The sequence below is a fragment of the Ursus maritimus genome, unplaced genomic scaffold, assembly GCF_017311325.1.
Source record: "Ursus maritimus isolate PB19 unplaced genomic scaffold, ASM1731132v1 scaffold_23, whole genome shotgun sequence".
Lineage (NCBI taxonomy): Eukaryota > Metazoa > Chordata > Mammalia > Carnivora > Ursidae > Ursus > Ursus maritimus.
Window position 1 is genome coordinate 21,778,838 of NW_024424786.1, and position 18,949 is coordinate 21,797,786.

An 18,949-nucleotide genomic window follows, 5' to 3' on the forward strand; every position below is an offset into this window, starting at 1 on the left:
ATTTAAAAAAAAAAAGGTGCACAGGAGTTGATCTTTCAGAGGAATGATGAGGAGTCGGTTTGAATGGGGCAGTGAACATTCCAGAACAGGACTCCAGAGGTCAGGCAGGAGGCGTTAGTGCCATACTCTGGGAGTGGTGAGTCAGTGGGGGTTCCTAAGTGAGTGACCCCGAGGGGTCCTCATGTTACAGGGAGAGAAGGAAGGAAAACGAACAGACGTACTGTCGGCCTAGGCGGTACCAAGGTGGTGGACAATGGACATGGTTTTGGAAGGGACAATACAGTACAGAGAGTAGAAAGGAGTAAACAAACGTCCCGTCACCTCTCTTCTCCACCCTGGGAGCTACCAGCATTACCAGTTCCGTGCGTCTGCCTAGAAATATTTCATGCGTTCTCTATTGAACTTTGCTATTTTTCACGGATCAAGTTCTCCTTCAGATTGTTCCCCATCAGAACATGTAGAGCTGCCCTCATACTTAAATAGGTGTGGTATCGTATGGATTTGGCCCGGCTGCCGCTGGGAGACATTCAGATCATTTCTGATAGGGGCGCATTACAAATGATGCTTCAGTTAATACGCATATTGAAAAGTTACTTCTTGTGTGTGTGACTCTGTCTAGTAAATAGATTCTTGAAAGTGGAACGGCTGGACCAAAGGACACGTACATTTCTGTTTTGATGTGTATGGTGAACCCTGTCACCACCCTGGGTGATAACCCGTTCACCCTTCCCCCAGCCCCACATGAATAAGTAACACCTGTTTTCCCAAGACCTGGCCAGCAGAATGGGAAATCCAGGTTTGCCTTTGCCAGTGTGATAGGTGAGAAAGTGTACCTTCTAGGAAATTCGATTCGCTTCTGGAGGAAGGACTATTTTAGAAGCAAAGGCACAGTGTGTCTCAAGCGTCACCTCCCCCCTTGCCTCCGTCAGGCCAGACAGCGCCTCTCTGTGAATTAGGAAAAGGCGTGCCTTTTCCTTGACTGCCACCTGCCAGAAAGCTGTTGTGATAACCGTACAAATCTGTGAGGACAGTGAGGTGAAGAACAGCCCCGGAGCTGGGGACAGCACAGCCTCCTCCCCCACAGGCAGCAGCGGGGGGGGGGGGGGGGAGTCTCTGGGTGGTACCCAGATTGCCCGCAATGACTGCGGTCTTAGCGGCAGATACAGGACAGGAATTCAGGCTGCCTGAAGCATGAGGGCATTCGTTTGAGGGACAGCCAGAATAAATGGAAACTTCATTATCTATGGATTATGCACTTAGAACTCAGGTCCCAGGCAACTCTGATATTAGTAATTTGGCCAGCGGGCTCATTAAGCTCTTAAGAAAAGTGAATCTAGTTAATGAATTAATACAAGATGACATTTTACACACAGAGCAAAAACGAGACCAGGCAGCACTGAGTTATGTAACATCATAATTTCTCGAGTAAATGTGATTGCCGCTTCTCGCGTGCCAAAGTGGGCCGAGCTGGAGAGAGCCTGCTTTCGGAGACATAAATGAGACTGTTAAGATTTGCAATCATTTCATATTCCATTCACTTTAAAGCGCTCCCTCTTGTATTCTTAAAATTTCACGTGGTTACACGGAAGTCAGTGTTTTAAAATCTCCGGACCTATTTGTTTGCCGGAGGAAAATGCACTGGCTTTCGGTTTTTAGGAGACACAGCTCTCTAAAGAGGAACTCACTTGATCCTTACTCTCTCTGCCATCCTGCCCCCTGCAAAGGGGACTCTCCCCGTCTCTGTCTGGCCCAGAGAAATTGGGGAGGATAATGGAAAGAATGTGAACACTCAGAATTAGCATGAACCAGTGTGGGATGATGAAACGTTCCGGATATGGAGGATGGTGATGGTTGCAGAGCAACGCGAATGTACTTACTGCCACTGAACCAAACCCTTAGCCATGGTGAGAATGGTAAAGTAAGTTATGTGTGTATTTTACCACCATAAAAAAGCAAAAAGAACTAGCATTAATGGAATTCAAACCCTTGCCAGGCACATTGCATATATAGTGTATTTTACCCTCCCACGAATCCAAGGACTTGGCTACTGTGATTTACCCACAGCCGCCGCCATTGTAGACAGGGAGGCACTCGAGGCTCCGAAGAGGGCAGTCACTTGCTCGAGCAACAGCTGGAAGCAGTGGCCCCGGGATTTGACCCCTCAGCTCTGGGCTGGAGATCACAAAATAAAGAGGATATTTTCTTTTGAAAGCCGAGCTCTGAAACATCACACACACACACACACAGGAGCTCCCACCCAATTTTTAGTTAGCTAAACTGAGAGCAGACAGAACTCCACCAGCAACACCCCCCCGCCCCGAGTGCCACAGCTAGTTGTCTCGGGATAAATTCCAAACCGCGTCCGTCCCTCCACTGTCTGCAGCGTGTGCTGGGTTTGTCGGGGATCTTACTGTACAGGTAATCCTTCCAACAGTGGCCATAGGAACATCGAAGCTTTTGAAGATCTTCATTTGTCGCAGGTTAGGATTGTTTGGGAAATCGAGAGATGTTTGTATTAGGGAAGAGAAGAGATAGCGTGTTTCCCAGCGTGTGGTGGTTTCTAGGCCTGAGTCTTCTACTTGCATCTTATGTGAACCTAGACAAGTTAATTCACCTCTGAGTCAGGTTGCTATCTGGAAATCATAATAATATCTGGAATAATAATGATGATGATAGCACCTCCCTTCCCAGGGTGTGTGAACGCACAGATACTTTCCCCACTGAGTTGAAGGCACGTATGCAGGGTCTGCTCCGTGCCAGGCACCGTCCTGCAGACTGGCTGGGGGTACTGTGCTGAACAGAACAGGTGCGTGTCTAGTAACGAGGGATCGGTAAGCTTAGCCCAGCTCCAGGACACGGGGCCCGGACACCCGGCCGTTGCCGCTCCTGCTGCTATGTCACATGTGCGTTTCGGCTCCTGTGGATCCCGAAAGCCTCCGTGCTGCCGGGGTGGGCCAGGCACAGGAGGTGGCCACCAGATCGGCTCACTTGGGCTATATTTCTGTTTTTCTTCCAGCGGGGCCACAGCAGTGGTGGTTGTGGTTCTGCAGAGATGAGGGGTCCCTAGCTCTCGACCAGGAGGGACCACGCTGGTTTGCTGGGCCAGCCTGGACCGTGTCTTGGTTGCCAGGTGTGTCCCGCTGAGTGGAAAGCCCCTCCCTCGCCTGAGGATTTGAAGCATGGCTTATTAGTGCATTTGGAGAGGAGGGTGTTGGCAACCTGTGGGGGTCGGACGTGTCCCAGACTTTTGCTTGAGGGCCTCTGAGGACATGCTTGCAGATTGCCTAACGGTCTGGTCAGGGGGTGCAGGACACAGTGTGAGGGGCAAGGCGCTGATGTCAGGCCACTCTTTACCTACTAACCATGGGACCCTCGTCAGGGGGCCTGGACCCTCTGAGATGCTCTTTGCTCATCTTGAAAAGAAGGCAGTTACGGCACCTGATTCGTGGAATTGCTGTGAGGCGAGTAGAGGGGCTGAAGCGTGCGTTTGTCTGTCCTGACCCCGTCCCTGCATAGCACAGCGTCAGCCCTTGTTGCAAGTGCTCCGACACGATTCGCTCATTTCATGCCCACCACAGCCAGCGAGGTGGGCACCGTGACTGTCCCCGCTTTACAGATGATGAAATTACAGCACAGAGAGGCTGCCGCCTTACAAGGGGCACATAGTACGTTCCGGAGGGCGCAGAGGCTGGGGTCTGAACCCAGTCTGGCTCCAGAGAACCTCATGTTCGCCGGTGCTCGGCATAGGGCTGGCATAAAGTGAGCGCTCTGCATAATACCAACCAGGGGTCTTCATATACGTCATAGTACACACTTCCCGTGAATTCCCAGTGAGTTTCCAGCCCTCGGCAACCATCGATCCATTTTCCGTCTCTGTACATTGGCCTTCCCTGAACATTTCACGTGATAATGGAATCATACAGGATGTGGCCTCTGGTGTCTGGCTTATTTTGCTTAACATCATGTTGTTGGGGTCCGTCCATGTTGTAACACGCATCAGTACTTTTCGTGGCCGAATAATATTCCGCTCATTGTGTGCTGTCCCACATTTCGTTTAGCCCCTCACCAGTCACTGGACGTGGGGGTGGCTTCCCAGTTTCTGGCTGTGGCGGATTGTGTCGCGACGAACACTTGCACGCTTCCTGGGACTGAGTCGGAAGCAGAGGTGTGAGCCAAACCGCTGAGCTGTCTCCTTTTCTCTCCCCCTGGGGTTTCTCAGAGCCAGGCAGCGGGCAGGTGTTCGTGACGTCAGAGAACCAGCTCGTGTATTACCCCAGCATCACGTACGCCATCATCGGCAGCTCGGTCATCTTCGTGCTGGTGGTGGCGCTGCTGGCGCTGGTCTTGCATCACCAGCGGAAGAGGAACAACCTCATGACGTTGCCTGTGCACCGGCTGCAGCACCCGGTGCTGCTCTCCCGCCTGGTGGTCCTGGACCACCCCCACCACTGCAACGTCACCTACAACGTCAACAACGGCATCCAGTACGTGGCCAGCCAGGCCGAGCAGAACGCCTCGGAAGTGGGCTCCCCGCCCTCCTACTCAGAGGCCCTCCTGGACCAAAGGTGCGAGCCGGAGGGCGGAGGTGGGCGGGGGAGGGCATCGACGGGGAAAGCGGGATACGGGTTCCCAGGGCTTGCCGAGAGCTGCACCCGGCTGCTGACGGCGGCCACGAGGGCCGCCTGTCCTGGGTCCTGGCAGAACAATTCACATGTATCATCCCTTTTTTTTTTTTTTTAAGATTTTCATTTATTTAAGAGAGAGTGAGAGAGCGAGAGAGAGAGCACAAGCCAGGGGAAAGGGGCAGAGGGAGAGGGAGAAGCAGACTCCCTGCTGAGCAGGGAGCCCAATGCAGGACTTGATCCCAGGACCCTAAGATCATGACCTGAACGAAGGCAGACGCTTAACCCACTGAGCCACTCAGGCGCCCCTGCATCATCTCATTTAACCCTCTCTGCAGGTCACTGGGGGAGTGCCTCAGCCTTAGAGATGAGAAACTGATTCTGGGATATTAAGTGACTTGTCCAAGGACATAGAGCTAGGATCCTGGCCACCTCAGAGCCCTGGTGCTCCCTGGTAGTGCCACGCTGACACGTGGTCAGCCCACCTGCTAGCTCCAGGGCCTCACCTGCTACCACAGAACAGTGGCCAGGCCGTACTAGAGGGTGGTTCATATTGATGAATGAATGAATGAATGAATGAATGAATGAATGAATGAATGAGTTCTTTGCTTGGCTTCATTTATAAAATAAAGGAGGTAGCATAGAGCAGTCCCAAGCTTTTCAAAACAGTAGGGCCCTCATTTCCAATGAAATGAGGGCCAGAAAGTGCAACAGAGAAAGTGAAAAAGCAGAGTTCTGTAGTTGAATCCTGCCGGCTCAGCCTCCCCCTCCCTTCCTTGGTGACCTCCAGGGTATCCCAGAGAACCCATGTTGGAAGTTCACTTTGGCTCGAGGTCCCCCGTGCTCTCCTCCTCCGAGCCCAGGACTCACCGGGTGTGGGGAGAGGCATTTTGCAGTTCATGTTCCCGGGCTGACTGGGCTCCTCTTGGACCCTCTCCAGCGGCAGCTCTTGTGTTATTTAATCTTTGTTTTTCCTCCTCATAAAAGGTAAAGGTAGCGTTAGGGGGCGGTGCTTAAGACATCTTTGCAAATAAGTGTTAAGAGCCCAGAGCCTCACTCTCCACACAGCCTCTTCACCTGGACCAGCCAGTGTAGAGTCAAGTTAAAGTGGCCAAATCCAAAGACAGAGCACTGGGTTTCGATCCCAGAGCTGCTGCTTCCTAGTTATTTGTGGTCTTATGCAAGTCATTTCATGCCCCCTTGCCTCAGTTTACTCCCCAGTATGATGGGCATAAAAGTAATGTCCGCCTCTTAATGTCATGAGCGTTAAGTGGGGTAGTGAAGGCAGAGCGGGTGGCAGGAAGCCTGCGGAAAGAGCTGCAAAACAGACTATCTTCTGTGAAGTTAGTGCCCGGCCAGCCAGTGTCCTTATTACCCCCTCTGACAGAAGAGACGGAGTCAATGGGAAGGTCCCCTCTCACCCAAGTCCACACAGCCAGGAAGAGTTGGCTTTCAGTAAGAACCCCAAGTTCTGTGGACGGTCAGAGGTTCGGCCAGAACAGCCAGCCAGCCGCTCGGCCCCAGGGCCCCTCGCTGGTGCTGGGCATCGTCCCCCCGCCCTGCCCCGGAGCCGACCCACAGGACGTGGCTTGGGCACCGCCCATTCAGCACACGCCAGCTGCAGCACACCGACCTCTTCCGTTCCCTTGGTCTTGTTGCAGGGGTCACCCTAGTCCTCGGATAGCCGTCCTCCTTAGGGGGCACACCAGCATCCCGCAGACTGGGGTGGGGGGCAGAGAGGGGTTGCCCCCTGACCTTGGCTCCTAACGTGTTGTCTTCCCTCTGCTCTCCCGCCCCACCCTGCCTCTCCCTGCAGACCCGCGTGGTACGACCTTCCTCCACCGCCCTACTCGTCCGACACCGAGTCTCTGAACCAAGCCGACCTGCCTCCGTACCGCTCGCGCTCCGGGAGCGCCGACAGCGCCGGCTCCCAGGCGGCCAGCAGCCTGCTGAGCACGGAAGACAGCGGCCACAGCCCCGGGCAGGCCGGCCCTCCTCCGGAGAGCTCCCCGGGGCCCAGGGACTCCGTGCCTGGCCAGGGCACCGCAGAAGTCTAAACCCGGCGCTTCCAAAGTCCATATGGGTTCATCTGCTCTGACTTGTTACCATCCTAACAACTTACGCTCGTGGGAAGCTCCTCAGGGTGCCTCAAGGAGGGATTTGGGGTGTCAGCTGTCTCTCCGTTCCCCTTCCCGCCCCCCTCCCCGCCCCAAATTTCAGGGATGTTCTTTCGAGGGAGACCTGGCGTTTTTCCGGCCTCTCGGGTGACCTGATGTATTGTGCGTCTTGTCTGGAAGGTCACTCGTCCTTCGGGGCCCAGGATCATGACCTCACTTGTCATATCATTGTCCTGTGACTGGTGGCATCGTGCCGAATAGGCAGCCTAAGTTTGCAGGCGTCAGAATAAGGCAGTATTTGGGGAGTCCTCGAGAACGCAGTGTTGCTGTGCCATGCTGGGTGTTCAGAGGGGCAGGAGACACTGGGCCAGGTTCTCCGTGGGCCGCTCACTGCAGCTCTATTGGGGGTTGGGCTTGGTTGGTGCTCCGAGGAGGCCGGCACGGATGGCCGCCCTGGAAAGAACCCGGGTGAGCCGCAAACCCTGCCTTGCACTCTTGTGCACGCTGCCCTCAGTTCATTGGAGGCGGCGGCCAGAGGAGACTTTGCCAAGGGTTATGCCCTTGAGCCATCAGGGGGCCATTTTGGTTCTCTGAACAACTCAAACCATCTACTCTGCAGAGACTCGCTTTAAAAACTTGCCCGAAAATCCTCGTTTGGAGGGTCTGGCGGCGTCTGTCATCAGCCTCATCCCAGAATAGGCAGGAAGCCCCAGCCATACATTCAACCGAGTTCTCGGCTCCTCAAATGCAGGCTGTTGAGAGCCCGGGCCTGCTTTGGTCCACAGTCCTTCCCCCGGCTTCTGGACTGTCACCCCTCCAGCTGTGACCTGCCCTGATCCAAGGAAGGAGGACCCACCTTGAATTGGCCAAAAATCGGATCTGGTCCTCTGTCCCCGGAAACCACACCCAGCCTGTCTTGCCCATTCGTGCAGCTTTCCGCACTAGCTTCCCAGGTTACCTTCACCCCCAGAAGTCATTTTCCCTGTGCGTTTGGACTTGGCACTGTGGTTTCTGACAAGCATGAGAACCATGTTCAGTACCTCCCACCAGGGCTCCTGGCTCCCTGCGCGGCACACACTTCCCTTCCCAAGGCCCAGAGACCAGCACCCTGATTTAGCATTAGGGTTAGGGTTAGCGTCAGGCTCAGGCTGCTTCTGACCTGCCATAGTTTCTCCTCTAAAAGACATGGACAGTAGACAATTTGGAGTCAAGATTTGCCATTCGGACTTTTTTTTTTTTTTAATCTCTTAGAAATGCATTTGAAACAGTGTGTTTGTTTTTTCCCTTCTAGTTAAGGGATTATTTATATGTGTATAGGAAAGCTGTCTTTTTTGTTTGTTTGTTTTTCCTTCAGTGAGGTCCAAAGAAAGATGCGAAAGGAGATCACACCTTTGTCCCACTGAGCCTTGATACCAAGTCACTCCAGACTGACCTGCGTGCCAGGCTTTTGTGCATTGTTGCACTTTGAGTCATTATTTATCGAGTTCTTGAAGGATGCAGAAAGAGGGATGCCTTTCTCCCTCGGTTCACAGTCTCTGTGTTTATGCTAGCTTTCCTCTTCCTCTGTGCCCAGCCAGCCACAGGGCCCACTCCCTGGAGAAATGGTGGGTAGAAATGTGGGCGTTCGTTGGCAGGAAACCACACTGACTGATGGGGAGCAAAACTGGAACCAGGTGGAACCACTCCAGGCAGCTGTCACCAGTTCAGGACTTCTTCCACAGCAGGAGAAATGTTCAGTGACCTCGTTGATGCGAATTTCAGTGAAGCCTGCAGGAGTGGGGGGGTACGACGTGGCATTTAATGATCCTGTTCTTGGAACTTTTTTTTTTTTTTAACCAAATCCAACTGTGTTACAGGAAGGCTAGCCACTTGTTGATTTCTTTCTGTCTTTTTTAAGTTAAAGAAAAGGAGCCTTGGTTGCTTGCGTCTTTCATTTTTTTAAATAACACTTGAGTTATTTTCCGCGTAATCCAATAAAGAAAGAACTTTTGATGGGAGCCGGAGTGTGTTAAGAACTCCGGCTGAGCATTTCATCTCCTATGAGTCAGAATGGCTTTATATCTTCTCCCTTTGATGGGCCCGTGCTTCTTTCTGGTATTTTGGAAGTTATTTAGAGGAAAGGATTCTAATTTTAATTAATTGTGCAGTGAATTAATCTCACTCACTTTTCTGCTTCCAGGCATCTTAGGAAAAACAAATGGTCTTAGTAGATAAGAAAGCCTATTAATGTTGTTGTTGGGTTTTTTTTTAAATAAACACAGGGACATTTTTATTATAGATGGTGATTTTTTTAATGAATCTTTTAAAAAATATATAAATAGGACACCAAAGCTGCAGGGGTTTTTCCTGTTTTTTTTCCCCCTACTCAAGATGGCAAGTAAGTGGCCAGCAATATTTTTTAACTCATTCCATCCAGGCTATTTTTTTATATATTGCCTAAATCTACAGAAAACCATCTCTGCTCTTTTTCCTCAAATGAGACCAGCAAGTTCTTTTTATTTTCATGTTCAAATTCACATCCCTGTAACCCATATCTTATCCCCTGACTCAGCCCCCTCCTCTGAAACTGACTTTTTAAAAAAAATGCAACAAAGTGGCTGACAAATAGTGTGCGATGTTCAAAGTTGATGTAAACTGGAAAGTTTGTTGTGTGGTTGCTTTTCGTGTTTTGGTCAGGTTTTGGTTTGGGTTTCTTTTTTTTTTTTTTTTTTAATTTTTATACTTTCAAATAAACTTGCAGTTTCATTCTTTCTATTGGTGCAAATGGTTCTTAACCGGTGTTTCTCCTCTGTGGCAGTATGAAGAGTCCGCGGCCACTCCTCATGGCTTCTGCTGTGAATTTACGCCATAACAAAGTGAGAAAAAGGAGGAGTATAGTGATGGGACCTGAAAATGTGATGGGCGTTTAAGGATTCTGTAGCTCGTGGGGTTGAAATACAGAAGTGAAGTCATGGACACCAGTTAGTATCATGGGACCCAGCATGTCCGTTCAGAAGGTGGACACTGACTGCCGTCACTAGGGTGCCATTTGAGGGAAAAGGACAGTTAACTGTGACAGCAAACACATTCTGACCACGTGTTCAGGGGCACACTGCAGCTCTCGCACAGTTAGCTGGTCATTAGTTTTGAACCCCAGTGGCTCAGACTGGCCCCACCAGTGATGATAACGTCTTTGTGCTTTTCCGAGTCTCATTTTGGAACTATATGTTAATTGAGGCTGCACGGATAGTTTCCACAGAAAGTCAGGGTGCCCAAGAGCTCACCCATGAACAGGAGAAATAACCCTGGCCTTGGCCAAGATCGAAATCTGCATGGATTTCTAAACACAGAATGTATGGAACCAAGGTTTAGATCACATGTCCATCCCCAGGTGTCTCGTAAAGAAGGCCGGGCTCTCAGACAGTGGTCTGCCGAGTGTATACCCGGCCGTGTCCTGCCCCAGGTGGTCTAGAGGAGACCTTCCCCCAGCAGTATGCTCCAAAGGTTTGTCAAGATATTAACTCCTTCATCTCTCCAAGTACCATTATTTACGGGGTGCCAGGATGAGGAAATGGTTGAGAAGCATCAATCTAGAGCAGAAATCAGTAAACGTTTTGTGTAAAGGGTCCGATACTAAATATTTTTGGCTCAGCAGCCATATGGTCTCTGTAGCAAGGACAAAAGCAGCCGTAGACAATAAATACATGGGTGTGGGTGTGTTCCAATAAAACTATTCATAAAAATAGGCAGCTGGCTGGATTTTAGCCCGTGGGCTGGGGTTCCCCAACCCTTGACTTAAAAGAGCATTCCTACATTGGGTTCATGTATCCAAGGCTAGCAGCATTGTAGAAAAGAAACAGTATGTTAGTGGCCCGGAATATTAGAACCCTTAAAATTGCACCCATCTCCAAAAAAAAAATAAAAAATAGAACTTCTGAGGCAAGCAATTCAAAGACCTGTGGAATTAATTTTAATTGACCCTGTAAACTCTTTTCCGGTAAATAGAAATACAGGATTAAGATGAGTAGAGGCTTTCCCAATGAGGTCCTAAATAGTTGTTTTGAATGCAGAGGTCCTAGTAAAAAAAAATTACTCTCACTAAGGATTCTCTAAACTGATAAACTGACATAACATTTTGTGTTTCAGAGAAAAGTCCATGGGAATGAGTGCTCTGAGAAGATTGTCCGTATTCTCCACTTAGCTGGCAACCTGAGGCAAGGCAGTAGTAGATCGAAAGGGAAAACTATTAAAAAAAAAAAAAAAAAAGCTTCAGATGACTACGGTGGAGGTGTGATAAGTGCACCCAGTAAGACCTTCAGGAAAAATGTCAGTGAGGTAATATGCTGACTCCCTTGACATCTTATAGTTAGGTAAGATCATGGGATCACTCCCCAATAATCCCCAAGTGATAGAAATCCAATTCATAACATGCTTAATTGTATTAAATTTTAGAAGATATATTGGCTAATGCAACTAAGTCCAAGGATATGGGACCGTTGGTTTCAGGTTGGGCTGGCTCTAGTTGCTCAACACCTGTCATTAGGAGTCTGTTTCTCCCTCTCCACTTCAGCACCCTGCTTTGCCCAGCATTGGTGTCATGGCTTTACAGTAGGTGAAAAAGAGGGTCCCAGAAGATCCAAGTTTGCAATCTCAGAAAAAGAGATACTATTTCTTCTCCTAGAGTCTACAGAAATTCCCTTAAATGGAATTATGACTGGTCGTCCTTGGTCATATGGCCAATACTGTGGGTGGGAATCAGTCTCTTGATTTACAGTCCTGCCAGCATTACGTGAAATGGGAAAGGGATGATTCCCATATGGGAGGGGCTCGTAGTAGCCAACATATGAATATGTCTACTGTAGAGCCTCACTCACCAAGGAATGGGACCCACAACTGGCTGGCACAATTTCTGGCGCACATAAGAAAATGCACGCAACTTCAAGCTTCAGGCAACATAGGGCTGAAAAGAGCAGAGGCAGTGTTAACAGTGAAAATTTCAGAAGAGAACAGCCTTTCTCTAAAAGTAGGGGGCAAGGTCAGTTTCGGGCTACAGGTATATTGGACCCGGGTTAGGTATGCTTTTATGAGAGATTCATCTGGGGTAGGTCACATGGATAAAGATAGGAGGAGTTCTGCCCTAAAGAAGCTTGAACTTTCTTTTTTGGGATCTAGGGCTTTCGCCCGGACCCCTGGAAGCATGGAAATGGTGCAGGTATCCGACCAAGATTCATCCCCAACTTGCACAGGATTTCTAATTTGATGGATCAGAGATACATTCCCATTTTTCACCCTTGTTACACTATGCAAAGACTTAGACTCAATTATGCATGCTGTTAACTAAGCTTTCCAAATTAACCCTTTTATGTGCCCCCACTAAGAGCCAGGATGCATCAATGTCCAGAGAACCACAACTTGGAAATTCTGGCACAGCTGGTGTCACAGGAGCTGAGGGGCTGAATTCCCATCACGGTTGGGACTTGAAGGCATGACCATGGGGGACTGGGATGCAATACTGGGGCAAGCTTGTTTATTTTAACATGACTGATTCTTCAGACCCACTTCTGGGTGGGTCTCTGGGCTGAGCAAGGGTGATTCCTGCTAAGTTCCAGTACCAGGCAGTATTTGCCATTGCTGGGCTTTCAAGTTCATCCTGATAAATCATCCCTGTGGGCCAACAGAGCAAAAGACACATGGAGAAATCCTCTGGACTTTTCTCTAAAATGGAGCACACATGGGCAGCATTTATGGACCAGGCCTGGAAGTGGTCATTCCCGTCCACTCACATCCTTACCCAGGGTCTGATCAGTCTCACAGCCACGGCTACTGCAAGGAGGCTGGGAAGATAGATTGGATGTGTGTCCTGGAAGAACCGGAAGTGGATTTTGACACCAGCCACCAAATATATGTTCATACACTTGTTTCCCCTCATAAAATACAGTCATCCCTTCCCCAAAGAAGAAACCCAACCAGATTCTGCATCTAATCAGATTCAATGTCTAGGATCAGTGAAAATTTCTGTCCAACGCAAATGTGGCTCCCCTATTAGGACAATTTCTCAACCCCACATATCTTTTATCATTTGTCTTCTTAGATTGACTTCCTTTAACCTAATTCTCAAAATACTTGAATAACTTTCAAGTCTCCCGGAGTAAAAGTCAAAATTGTGATCTACTGGACATTCACACCATCAGCCGCCATTACCTATCCAACCTCATTTTCTACTCTTCTCCTCCTCCCTCTCACTGCTCCAGCGACCTTGGCCCCTTTGCTGGCTCCGGATCCCACCAGGCACTCTCCCCGCTCAGGCCTTTGCTCCTGCTATTCCCATTACCCGGAACACCCATCTCCAGACACATGGAACACTCTTCCCCGTCAGAAAACCATCATGACCCATGTCCACTTAGAATCTTCCTATTGCCGTCTTGGGGACCTCAGCTGTGGCCACTTGGAGACTCTTGGAAGAGAGAAATAGCAGAGCTCGCTCTTCACCAAGATCTAGTTAGCACTTAAATGATTTTGAGGGATTCCTAGACCAAAGCAGTGCATGGGAACTTGGGAAGGAGCTTTGGGGAGTATGTTTGAAAAGTGAGCTCTGGAAATGTAATTTGGACCAATGCTAATATTATCCAAGGGTCAAGAGGTGAGCCGACTTAAGAAATACCTTGAACTTGGGGATAATACACTGGACTGTGAAGGACAGGACCTAGGGATGGAGGTGACACCTGAATGCACGCCCACGGGGGGCCTGCTCTTTCAGCGACCCCTGCATGACACATGATTCTTTTGCAGAAGAACTTGAACCAGACGTTCTTCTTGGAGTGCGTTCTGGTGTTATCAGTCGGTGAATCAGCTAGAGGGCACACCGACGTGCCTGGAAACTCCCTAGGATCACCGATTCCTGGTCGGAAATGGTGGCATCCTGGGGTCAGAGATGAGGTGTTGGCATCTAGCTCAAACAGAGAAGAGTTAGAGAGTTAGAGAAAGAAAAGAAGGAGATAGCTTCCTTCTAAGTGAAAAATAAACTGCTTAAATAACTCATCCCTCCCGTTGGAATCAGGTCCTGGGAAATGACTGGATGTGAGTGTCTTGACCCCTCTTGCTGACTCGGCTTAAATCTAATAAGTGGCTTGTTTGTGAAGATGATGTTGTGTTTGCCCAGTGTGTATCAGCTGGGATGCGTTAGAGCCACTGCAAGCATTACAGGAATAAGGGATTGAATATGGAAATGAGGGCTTACCGAGAGCTGGCCGAGTGATGGCCTGAAAGGACCCAAGACCCAGTTACCAATGACACCAGCCACATCCAGGGACAGGCAGAGAAACCGGGGCCTGCAAGGCAAGTGGAGAAGCCACATTAACTCCCCAATGGTACTGCGACGGGAGAGCTCATAGGGCTGTAAAGCCATGTCGCCCCAAACGCCCAAGAATAACGACGCAGCTGCACCTCGCCTTTCGCACCTCACATGAGCTCCCTTCATGGGCACACTCACCTGGAGCCATTCGGGAAAGAGGATTCTGGGGAGCACGGTTCCCAGCCTTAGGCGAGAATGGAGTCAATGGGCCCTCAGCCCACGGGGGGGACCAGGATGCCCGGCCATGCAGTCATTTCCAAAACAGACCCTCCATCCTCCAGGTGAGATTTCTTATTATGTAGCAAATCAGTCTGATGAGTATTGGACCTTAAGTTCTTTGTAATTCATGAGGAAAGGGAATTTGATTTTGACCCTGAATTTTTCTAGGTATACCCAATCATTGGAGGCCATTGTTTTCAATACTGGGATGATTCCATTATATTCTTTGGTATAATTTCTGGTAAGCTGTTTGGACAATTTGTGTTGGGAAATAGAAAAGGCTTTGCTTTGGGGTTACTTTTACTCATGATCTGTTTTGACCCTGAACAAAACTTCCTACTGCCCACTGTGGGTCCCAAGGAAACTCAAAATGGGACAGTTATGGGTGTTGGGTGAGCAAATTCCTGCAGATGGGAGTAAGATACATGCCTCCTCCCCTGAGAGAAATGGCCTGTGGGTTGACCGTAAGTTTGGCTGTCAAGTCAAAAAGTTGGAAGCCAAGATAGAGGCATCTGGCCCCTCTCCCCATGGTTTTCCTCTCTCCTGCTCACGAACACCTCACAGAAGCAAATGTACTAGGTAAGAGTCAATCAGGTAAACATATCAATCTGGCCATGTCAACCAGGGAACAGATTACTCGAAGGGGGAACAAGAGTTCAGAGATTCCAGAAGGAAGAGTCAGCCTTGAAAGGGGAATGCTCATCCAGTCTCTCCCACCCTTCCACACCTGTCCTCCTTGTCCGTCTCTCTCCCTCTTTCCCTGTCCTCTCTCCCAAGCTCCGTTCCTTGCTTACTGAGTTTTAAAGATAAGTCTCTTCATGCTGCTTGGAGCAAATGGGGTGGCTCAGAGCCCTCCGAGTGTAATCTGCAGTCCTAATCCTCCCCTGGAAGATCCAAAGGTTTACATTTGGCAAATAGAATGTAACAGAATGTTCTCATTTGGGTTTTAGTTAATAGCCATGTTTTACTTATCGACCCCTACTGGGGAGCCTATACTTTGAAAAATTACCAGGCACTTGGCGTTTACTATCAAAACTTTTATCTTGGGTCCTTGCCTTTGTACTCACAAACTGGGTTTGCAAGCCAGAAACCCAAGGGTAGTATTCAACCCTTACATATATTTTCATCAGCTTGTAGACTTTTTTTTTTGTTTGTTTGAATCTATTGCCAATGACTGAGGTTCAGGCAAATTCATATCTGGATGTCTGGCTTCTTGTGAAGAACCATAAACTAGAGCAACATTGGGCTCCCTTCCAACATGTCGGGCTCGCCAGTGCTGGGGAGCTGCTGGCCTGTTCGCATGGAACGTTTGCTCATCGCGGCCACCGCTTCTCCCTCCCGTCTCCCATCCAACCCACTTCACTTATTTAATTGCTTGCCTGGCCCCTGTCCGACTTGTTAGAACCTGGAGGGAGCAAGGCTGAGGAGCCAGCATCCAAATTTCTACCAGCAGTTTCTTTCTGGGAAGAACAAGTACCAGGGATTCAGACAATTGCCAACTTTGCCACTAATTAGTCTTGTCACTTTCTGGGCCTCTGTTTCCCCGAAAATGAAAACCTAAGTTCTGGCAATGGACATTTGTCATGCCCAGCACCTTTGCTTGTGTGTGTGGTAAAATAGAACATAGAATTTACCATCGTAGCCACTGTTAAGTGTGCAGTTCAGCGGCGCTAAGCACATTCACGTCATCGTGCAGACGTCACCACCCTCCATCTCCAGAAAATTTTCATTACCCCAAACTGAAACTCTGTCCGCATTAAACCATAGCCCCCCTCCCCGGTTCGCTCAGCCCTGGCACGCTCCGTTCTACTTTCTGTCTCTCTGAATAGTCTAGGGACCTCATATGAGCGGAAGTGTCTTTTTGGGCTTAGTTGATTTCGCTCAGCATAATGTCCTCCAAGTTCCCCCATGTGGCAGCGTGTGGCAGGATTTCCCACTTTCTAAGGCCGAATGAGAGTCCCTTGTAGGTATCTACCACAGTTCGTTTATTTCATCCGTAGACGAGCATTTGATTTGTGGCCACGTTTTGGCGACGGAGACTAATGCTGCTGTGTGCGAGGGCGTGCAGGTGGATCTTTGAGTCCCTGCGTTCGCTTCTTTGGGGTGTATACCCACAGGGGAGCTGGCCCCGCACCTTTTCCACACCCTTCCTAGGTTTTCCACACCCTCCTGTGAGTCCTGCCTCCCCAAGGAAGAAGTGACTCCCTTGCGCAAGCTCCTTGGGACCTGGGGCCCAGACACGTGGCCGAGGCTCAGCTCCTAGGACGCTCACGTGAAGACTTCCCTTTGAAAGCGAAGAAGGTGAAGAAGGAGGCACCATGCAGACGGAATTGGTTCTGAGGGTGGCTTAGGAACGTCAGGCTTCAGGCCGCAGCGAAGGTGCTCTGCGTGGCTGGGGCCGGCTGGGGCTCCAGGGCCGTGGGGTGGTGTTCTCCTACACAGCCCCAGCCCTGGTTCTCTGCTCCTCGCACAAACTCTCCAAGCCACTGACTCAATGAATTCCTTCCCTGTTTAAACCAGCAAATCTGCAGCTGCCGTGGCAGGGAAGGAGCACTGGATTTCGAGTCCACGGACCTGAGACCAAATTTCAGCCCAGCTCCCGCCGCTCCGCGTGACTTCCCACAGATCAGTCTAACCAAAGCTCAGTTCCTTACACACAAAACGGTTGTAATCATCTCTACTTCCTCAAGCAGCAGTGGGAAATCTGTGCCGTCTTGCTTCCAAATGAAGTCCCTGGTGATAGAAACTCTAAATGGGAAGTCTTATCAATGTTACTTCAGCGGGGATCCAAGCCGCCCTTGCTTTTTGTTGTTGTTGTTTCTAATTTCTGGAGAGTGGATTTATTGATATTTTTCTTTCTTTTTTTCTTTTTCCAGGGTTTTTACATTTAAATTCAAGTAATTAACATATAGTACATTATTAGTTTCAGAGGTAGAGGTCAGTGATTCATCAGTCTTATGTAACACCCAGTGCACATTTCATCACATGCCCTCCTTAATGTCCAGCACCCAGTTACCCCATCCCCCCTCCCCTCCAGCAACCCTCGGTTTGCTTCCTATGACTAAGAGTCTTATGGTTTGTCTCCCTCTCTGATTTCATCTTATTTTCTCTCCCTTCCCCTGTGATCCTCTATTTTGTTTCTTATGGTTTGTCTCCCTCTCTGATTTCATCTTATTTTCTCTCCCTTCCCCTGTGATCCTCTATTTTGTTTCTTATGGTTTGTCTCCCTCTCTGATTTCATCTTATTTTCTCTCCCTTCCCCTGTGATCCTCTATTTTGTTTGTGTGTGTGTGTGTGTGTGTGTGTGTGTGTGTATCTCACATTTTTATCCATTCATCTATCAATGGACATCTGGGCTCTTTCCATATTTGGCTATTGTGGACATTGCTGCTATAGACATTGGGGTGACCTTTCAGATCCCTACGTCTGTATCTTTGGGGTAAGTACCCAGTAGTGCAATTGCTGGGTCATAGGCTAACTCTATTTTCAACTTCTTGAGGAACCTCCACACTGTTTTCCAGAGTGGCTGCACCAGCTTGCGTTCCCACCAACAGTGTAAGAGGTTCCCCTTTCTCCACATCCTCGCCAACGTCTGCCGTTTCCTGACTTGTTAATTTTAGCCATTCTGACCAAGGTGAGGTGGTATCTCATTGTGGTTTTGATTTGTATTTCCCTGATGCCGAGTGATGTTGCGCATTTTTTCATGTGTCTGTTGGCCATTTGTATGGCTTCTTTGGAGAAATGACTTGCTAAGAGATTTGGGAAACTGCGTTAAGCACACCACTTCAGGGCAAAGTCCTGAATGCATTTGCACCCAGGAGTCTGAATTAATCCACTTAAGGGCCCTTTTGGAAATTGATTTAACAAGTTGGTAAAGGCTGGGAGGGGAGATAGAGATATGTAGTAGGCAGCACCCGATGACCCAAATGGCCAAATGCAGAGCAGTAACGCCCATGATGATGATGATGATGATGATGATGATGATGATGATATTGAGATGATGATGGCAACATTTATTGGTCAGCAATTTTGCGCCGAGCACTTTTGCTAGCATTTGAATTGGCTCATATAATCGCCTGAATCAGGGATTGGCACGCCGTAACTCACAGTCTGGCCCACCATTTGTTTTGTAAATAAAGTTTTATTGGGGCACACCTATGCCCATACATTTACTATTTCTACAGCTGCTTTTGAGGCACAAAGGCAGAGTAGAGTAGCCGCAACCGTGTCCGTTTGGCCCAAAAGCCTTAAAGTATTTGCCATCTGCACTTAATGGGGAAAACGTGCCGATCCTTGCTCTAAATGAAGCCTGAGAGTTGGGTATCATTATTCCACCCACTTTCCAGATTGGGAAACTGAGGGCCTGAGACATAAAAGAGCTTGTTCTAAGACCTAAACGTAGAAAGGCCTCCGTGTCAGATTTGAGTTCAAAGGCCAGGCTGCAACAATTAAGTTTTAAACTTCCGGTCGTTTCATGGCAGTGATGCCTCCTCCTCTCCGTTCCCCGTTCCTCTGGGGAAACTGGGACATGCAAGCCACTGCCTGCCTCCTTCCAATGACGGCCGCAGGCCTGAATTGAATCGTCCACTTCCCACCTCCAGGCTCTCGCTCAGAACTGGATGTTGCTTCCCTAGACATTGTTTGCGGCCTTACTGCTCTCA

The 18,949-nt window shown here is 49.2% G+C and overlaps 1 protein-coding gene across 9 annotated transcripts in view; it reads left to right on the forward strand.

Moving 5' to 3' along the window:
* Positions 1-9,491, forward strand: part of LDLRAD3 (low density lipoprotein receptor class A domain containing 3) — a 223,272-nt gene extending 213,781 nt beyond the window's left edge. For all 9 annotated transcript variants that reach the window (XM_040638949.1, XM_040638954.1, XM_040638955.1 and 6 more), the window contains 2 exons: positions 4,220-4,565; positions 6,439-9,491. In XM_040638949.1, the coding sequence (XP_040494883.1) occupies positions 4,220-4,565; positions 6,439-6,679 (587 nt within the window). In that variant the 3' untranslated portion in view covers positions 6,680-9,491. The remainder of the gene's footprint in view (positions 1-4,219; positions 4,566-6,438) is intronic.
* The last annotated feature ends 9,458 nt before the right edge of the window (positions 9,492-18,949 follow it).